Below are 7,880 nucleotides of genomic sequence, written 5' to 3' on the forward strand. Positions count from 1 at the left end.
GGCATCACAAAACTTTTCAACCATAAGAATACCCCTCCCTATTTCTTATTTCATGTTGTGTGTAAACTACTTCAGTAAGCTGATGACAAACATTGTGGAATTTCTTAGTACAAACAGTAATTTTTCATAAAACTACCCAGAAAATTACAGAGCCTCCTAATTAAATATCTCTGAGAACAAACATGGAGAAGCAAAAAAAAATTATCTGCTAGGCTTTTGTTTGTTTTCATGTCTGTCTTTCTGCTTTCGGCCTAGCAAGCTGCATGCAAAACTGTAAAGAAAATTTGTTAAAAAGAACCTTGCATCTGTAAATACTATATATGGTAATGTTGCATTGAATTATATATTATATTTGTAAATTTGTTTTGTCTCACACTTATCTCATACCAGAGACTGTGTTCAGGATACAGCAATACTGCGAAGGCATCTACAGAGTATCATTGGCTCCTTGAGGTCACGGTGCATAACACACTCTTGAAAGTGAGTTGCCTCTGCAGGTATCTGAGGGTTGCTATCTATTTGAATGTGGCTGAGCATTTCATTATATCAAAAATGCCACCAAATGCTCATATTCTGTGTGGTCAGTGCAGTCCCTAGGACAAGTCTAATGAAGATATGTTCCACCAAGGCAAAAAAACCTAAAAGGTTAAAAATGGAGAAATATTTACAACTTTCTTCAGTCTGTAAGGTTGAGTTTTCTGGTTTAGTATTCTTCAGTGCATTTTCAGAGAAAGTTTCCAAGGCTATGAGTATAAGCAGTCTGGTCCAGTCCCATACATATCTGCAAGCCTTTTAAAGCGAGGGCCCCAGTCACTGAGGTAATCATAGTTCTGGTCAGAGTTTGAGCTGATCGAATCTAAAGAACTGAGCGACTCTGCCACCGAGCCATTCCCCTCAAATGCGTATGTCTGCAGGGAGTCGTAGGGTGGCGCGCAAGGGTCCACGTCAGCTTCTTTTAGTCTTTCCCAGATAAATTCCCTAAAAATTACATTATCTGGGATGCTTTTAAAAGTCGGTCTGCTCAAGAACTGAATCTCAGGTGTCACATCCCTTCTGGTCTTGGTGTCTCGGATAATGTTGAGGTTTCTCAAGGCAGCCATGTCAAAAGCCTCGGTGTCTTCTTCTCCACCACCCTCATCATCATACCTGACAATGTTCTCTCTGATATCTCTCTCTTCATCAAAAATGAGGGGCTCTTTTTTCCGTCGCCTCATGGTGACAATCAGCAAGACAAGAACTGGAACACAGAGAGACTGGAGTTTTAGCAATGTTAAATTTCCTCATATTTTTCCTAGTGGTGTAAGTACTCATTAATTTATATGGCAAAGACCCAAGGAAATAGCAGGCAATTTATGCAGTTAGATTTGAAACCTAGCAGGTTCTGAAGCAGCTTTTAAACCATAAGCTTTTTAGACATTAAAGAATCTATTTCCAAAACCATTCTGGGTTAACGTCTTCATTTCTAATTCTATATCTTGTGCTGTCCACTAACCATAAATTTTAGGACTGGTTCAGTCTGACTATTACATCCTCACAGCTATGAAATAAAAAAAAAAGACCTTTTCCTGAACTCTTAATTGCACAAGTGATAAAAGGACATTGAATAAAGTAACTGAATAGAATTTAACAACCATGGTTTGGGAAGTGGCTGAATTAAAGTATATGACCAATCTCTGCTGGAAAAAAAAAAAAATTAAAAAAATTAAAAATTGTAGATTGGAGAACACTGAATTGTTAAGCAATGTGTAAAATAAGACTGTTTCTGTTCATATAAGACTCACTTTCCTATAAAATGTAAAGTACTGTACTTGAGGTTTATGAATTACATCTAATGAGAACTGCTAGGGCTGGAGTTTATTGGATCAGCCAGTGCTAGAAATGTAATTATTTTTTTAATTTTAGTCTTTAAGGTTTCTTTCAGCTTGAAAGCTAATACTGAACTGTAGTGACAGCTGAAAGGACTGGGACAAACTAACTCAAGGCTCCTCTTGTTCAAATACAGTCTTGGTAAAGAAACATCATTACTGAAACACAAAATATGGAACCAGTAATATGAATATTGCACCCATCTGTGAGACATGATGGAGTGTGATCATCCTCCTAGAAAATGATTAATAGTATATTGTAGCATCTGGATAACATTTGCTGACTTAATGTTATTCCTAGAAAATAGTGGGCATCACTATGACTGTAAAAATAACAGTACATTGAAAAGTAAGTGTCATTCCACATTCAATTAATCACTTCTGATTTTATGTTTATTTTAAATCTTAAGAATATGTGATTATATGTCTTCATACGTATAAGGTTTACAATCTTTACTTACAGTACTTTGATATGCCAGCTAAAACCTGTATAAACATCTGGAAAAGTAAAAGCTGATATAGACGAAATTAGGCTTCAGCTTCCCAATGTAGTTTCAAAAGTGACCTCTACAAATTTTATGATGTAGGACTGCAATTCTTGAAAGCCCTTCTTTTAATGGAGGAATTTTTAAAATCAATATCAATCTAGTCATCGTAAGGCATGATTTAATATCGGGATCACTTGGTTAGCATAAATCAGTCATTCAGAGACTGTGCATGCAGAAAACTGTATCATACACCTACAGAGTTTATGGAACTATTTGGAATTGGCTAAAGCATAAGATGACTTTAAAGGTGGACTTCCTGCAATTCTTTTTATTTTCCTTTGGAGCCACGTATGCCTAAAAATAAAACTGGAACAAGTTCAGTTTTTTTCCTAACTTTTTTGACAAATATATTAGGCAATATTTTCCCCCTTTTTTCAGTAGCTACCAGGCACACATCTAATAATCAATCTACTAACAGATGCCTTGTGACTCTATATTACTGCAGCATCAGCATCACTTTCACTGTTTTGCCCCTGGCATCTCCCTGATTCATTCTTTATGTATTGAATTCAGAAGTTACTAGTTTGGGCATCTTGCTTTGAACAATATTTACATAAGCAGTTTGACAATATATAAGATTTTGACCTTTAAAGTGGCTTTTGTGAAATTTCAAAACATTCTGATATTTGTATAATACAAATTGAGCTGTAAATTATACAGCAGACAACATAAAATTGTCATCATAGAGACAATAATTGCACTCCATTCCTAATGTTTTTTCTTATTATAAAAGGTATTTTTAAAGTGAAAGACAAATTAGCTTGCTGCCAGTACAAATATACATTTAAGCCAAGATTGTTACTGACATAACTTTTTTATTTTTAAAATTTACTGCCACAATTTTTATTGCCATATAAGTAAGCAGCTAATAATTTCCTTTACTCAAGTGTAAATTAATTTTTTACACCACTGTCCCTCTTAACAGACTTAATTTTGAAAGTTAAATACCTGCTAATAAGTGAAAAATATGAAACTTAGTAGGCAGGTCCACCTAGAGGTATAATAAAAATCAAGATACAATGAATGTTTTATATGGTATTCCTCGTACACCTCACACTTGCTTGAAGCCAAGGAAAATATAGAGTCTTTCTAAAGGTTAAATATTTTCGCATTTAGATGGCTTTATGACATTATTTTTTTCTAGCCATTCCAGAAGCTATGAACAATAAAGTTTAACCTCTAAATGAATAAAGTTTTAGCTGCATTGCAGGAACTGCAGAGATTAATACGAGCCCAAAACAAGTTTCACTGACATCTAAATCAAGTGCAAATTGTTTTAAAGTTTATCCATTTCTCAGTAAGTCATAGTATTTTTTTTTCCCTATCTTAACATCTAGAAAACCTAATTTTATGCTTTTTAGAGAAGAAATAATACAATGGAAAAGCTTTAGGGACATACTTATTGCACATGGATGCCACTAGTTTGGTTCCATACTGGTACATCAAACTTGTGCTAAAGAGAAGAAACGGCAATACTGATTTCATATGTGATTTGTCAAATAAATAAACCAATAATTATTAGAAATAACTAATTAGAAAGACTAAATAATCAGAACTAATAAAGATAGGTCTAAATTCACCTCTTGGTTCTGATTTACCTGAATTGTTAGAAATGCTGATTTTGTTTAACAGGTGCAATAAAAAGAGAAAATGTTATTTCTATTTATATTGCCTGTGGTAATATATAGTTTTACTCTTGTGTCAGTATAGATCTAATAATATCAGTTGTTTCAATTCACCAAATCTGTTTTTAAATACTTTTGAATACAAGACCAGATTTTTGCTTTGCTATTTTGCAGTGTGCTTTATGGAATTGTTGTGAAATTTCCATTGTGGTATGATCTGGTAAAAAGTCAGGTTTAGGTCACCTGAGCATATTTCTGTGTTTTAGTATTAATACTTCCTTTCCTACTCAAGGCAACTGCAACATAATTATAAGGAAGCCATAAAAGCCCTGAGACAACCTCAGGGAGAAGCCTACATGCAGAGCTATACAGTAAGGGACCAAGCTAAATCACAAACATTATCATGCCTTGTATATGCTATACCCCCAAGCCTGGCATTTACTATAGCAATAAGCTGCATCAGCTGCGAGCCAATCTACACATTGGTTTATGCCTTAGGTGCGTCATGATTCATAAAGCTGAAGATTGGAGGTCCTCAGCCATCTAAGCAGCACACTAATAACCTGTTTAGTTATACCTTGCAGTTGCCGGTGCAGTCAGATGAGATTTGGGGATTACAGAGGCCAAGAATCAGGAAACCTGCATTTAATTCCCAGTTAACAAGCTTCAAATATAACTGCTGTTTGATCAGTTTGAATTGATATTTGCAAAGTCACTGTGACCTTTAAATGCCCACACTGAGTGACCCTAATAGGCTCTCTAACTTTCAGAAAACAGCTTCTCCACTGAGTGCTCAACCACTCTTAATCTGAATGACTTAATCTGAATACCCCCAAATTAAAACAGTTATAGATTTATCACTTTTAAAACTGCAAGACCAAACCCCACACATACTACATAGTCACACTCTGTACACATTTTACCTATTTAGAGAATAAGAACCTTATGACTAGGGCTGTTTCTTTTTGTTTACGAATCACACAATTATGTGTGCTGATTTAACTGGGTTCTTGTAGGCACTGTGATAATAATAACAACTTCTCCATCTTTCAACTGAAAAAATAACAATTTTAATCTGGTTTTTTGAAGTTTAATCAATGTATTATTCACTTGTAAACTCTAGTACCACACTAATAGGAGGCTTTCTTTAGTGTTTCCAAGACAGTGGGTTGTACTTACAGATTATATTCAGATGTATAGAAGATAAAAAACATGAAAAAACCCATTATGCCAATCTAGCTTTCCATTGTTTCAATACAAAGAAAATCTCTAACCTCTCAAATATGGTTGGATTATCTACAGGTGAATATAGGTTTTTTGTGTGATTTTATGTACACATTTTATGCTAAACACTTGTTACAAAAGAAATTATTGTGTCTGGAAGATGCTAACTGAAAAACAAATTACCTTGAATTAAATTACCATATAATTTTCAGAGGTGTTAAGAAAATCCTACTTACTTCTCTAAAAATTATGTGCAGTTTAAAATGAATACAAACTAGCTTTTATATGCTTTTTATAGAATAAATTAAAAACTAGGTTTTTTTAGTTTTTTTCTTTAAAACATAACCTCACTGCAGAGTGAAAAATTAAAAAGCCGTTTTGAGCAATTAACAAAGTACTGGAACTTTCTCATGGAATAAAATATAGAATTTAAACTCCATCAGATGATGTAGGAGTGGAACAGATTTTCATGGAATGTTTTTAACTTTTAAAAATTACTTTAGTTTGAAAAAATAGTCTACTCCATGTTATATGCAACTATAATGAACTAGTATGATTTAGTATCATTCTCCTTTCTTAGCATCAATGAAAACATTGTGCTTATCTAAAATTGATTGGTTGCTTAAGTAAAAATAATAACACTAAGAAATCCCGCTGAGACAATCTGAGCCTCGGTCAAGACAAATGGTTATTTATTAGACAAAGGGACGTATGGGGCAAGAAAAAATATCAAAATGCATCATACTAACTTCAAGAAGATAAGAGCTTGTTGAGAATTCAAAACACTAATGCCAGAATGCATGTATCCATGACATTTATGCAAATCTCATGCCTCCTCCGCTTTACAACTGGCACTCACATTGAGATGACATTGATGAGTGTGACTGGATTTGTACTATGTGTTAATCTTGGGTCAGAAAAAAAATCTGATCCAGTAGCCTGTCTCCTCTTTTCACTGATAAACTCTTACACAAAAAGGTGCATTCCTTGGTCCCAGCCCTGGAACTGCTTGCCAACAGCTGAAGCCTATTTTTTATGCTGTGTAAGTGAATCTTTGAGATTTTTTTCTCTGGAATGGATGTGAAAAGAAAAAGGGAAAAAGGAAAAAGTAAATTCCTAGCAGTACTACCATTCAGCTGACCCCAGAAAATGTCTTCTGGGAACAAATGAGAGGAGAAGAAACGCTCTGGGACCAGAGAAGCAACAACTAGGTTATTTGACTGGGGTTTCACTGGGCAGCAGTGATGCTTAGGGACCTTTCCCTTGTGAAGACTGGCACCTGACAGAACAAAAGAGCAGCAGGATACCTTACTAAAATTCAGGACTCAAAGCCAGGGTTAACATGCAAATGCAGCCTAAACTGTGCCTGCAGCTTTGAACTATACCCAAAAGGAACAGTTTTGATTGGAAGTGATGACAGCACATGCAAGTGTCTATTTGGATAAACAGTGGTGATGCATTCAGACAGCTGTATTTGGAAGTCCAATTTTTTGAGAAATAAAATCAGTGATACGGTGGTCATAAACCAGATTCCCCTTCAGTGCACAGCTGATTATTCAAAGACTATGTTCAGAGAGCTTATCCTCAATTCTTTATCCAATGTTTGTTCAGCAAACTCTAAAAATGACCAGAATAAAACCTCATGCTTCTTGATTTATTGGTTGCATTTGAACCCTGGTGTGCTGAGTAGAATAAGCAAGTTATTGCCTGGTAACATGCTGGGTCTCCACTCAGCGATCTCCTTTATGTCATATGGCTCCTACTTAAGAAAAGCTGATGCCCAGGCCAGGCTGCGTTGTATCTACACTAGTTTCTTATGTAATCTTTAGAAACTCCTTTTTATATGTAACAAAAATGGTGACATTTCAATTTGGGATGAAGTTCATTGCTATTGTTAGAGAAATTTTCTTCTTAAGTATATTGGACCAAATTTTTAAATAGGTGTTTTTCCACTGATGCCAATGCCAGTTGATATGAGAGACCCTTTTGTATATCTTTGTGAACTGTAACATTTAGCTTCATGTTCAGATAAAGCTCATTTGGATGTATAAATGGCCTGGAAATGCTACTAGAAAAATGGTATTTTAAAAAGTTCATTAAAACTTTTGGCAATCATTCCCTTCCATTTCTCCTTAAACGTAGGACTAACCATGTGTTGAGTGAGTTTGAACAATATTATGTTCTTAGGGTTTTTTGTCACAAAGGTGGAAAACTCTGGAAATGTCACCTCCTATACAAAGCTATTCAGTAAGTCAGCTGGGTTCGTTGCAGAAGTAATGATTTTTCTTAGTCTATAACAGTAATGCAAGAGGACTTCCTTTTTTGAGCCCTTTAGAAATGTTTGTAGCAGAAGGGACATTTCCTTCTAATGGTTTACAGTGAGATGAATTAAAGTCAATAAGAAGAGAAATCTATACATTGTTGAAATACTGCCATGAATAGAAGTGTGGACAAAAGTCGCTTGATTTGACCTATTCAAATTACTTGTATAACAGTGACAGATAAATCACCACTGGTATTATACCAACCTGAGGAGACTATGGTCTTACCTTTTCCATTAGACTGATATATACAGCCAGGGAATAGAAAAATCTCTCCGTTGATAACAACACACAAGA

General features: G+C 34.9%; 1 protein-coding gene across 1 annotated transcript in view; it reads right to left on the minus strand.

Moving 5' to 3' along the window:
• Window positions 1–743: 743 nt before the first annotated feature.
• The window catches only part of CDH7 (cadherin 7), a 68,838-nt gene continuing 61,701 nt past the window's right edge, over window positions 744–7,880 (minus strand). The window contains exon 11 of the mRNA XM_009646200.2: window positions 744–1,237. Within this exon, the coding sequence (XP_009644495.1) occupies window positions 744–1,237 (494 nt within the window). The remainder of the gene's footprint in view (window positions 1,238–7,880) is intronic.

The sequence above is a fragment of the Egretta garzetta genome, unplaced genomic scaffold, assembly GCF_000687185.1.
Source record: "Egretta garzetta isolate BGI_Z169 unplaced genomic scaffold, ASM68718v1 scaffold259, whole genome shotgun sequence".
Classification (NCBI taxonomy): Eukaryota; Metazoa; Chordata; class Aves; order Pelecaniformes; family Ardeidae; genus Egretta; species Egretta garzetta.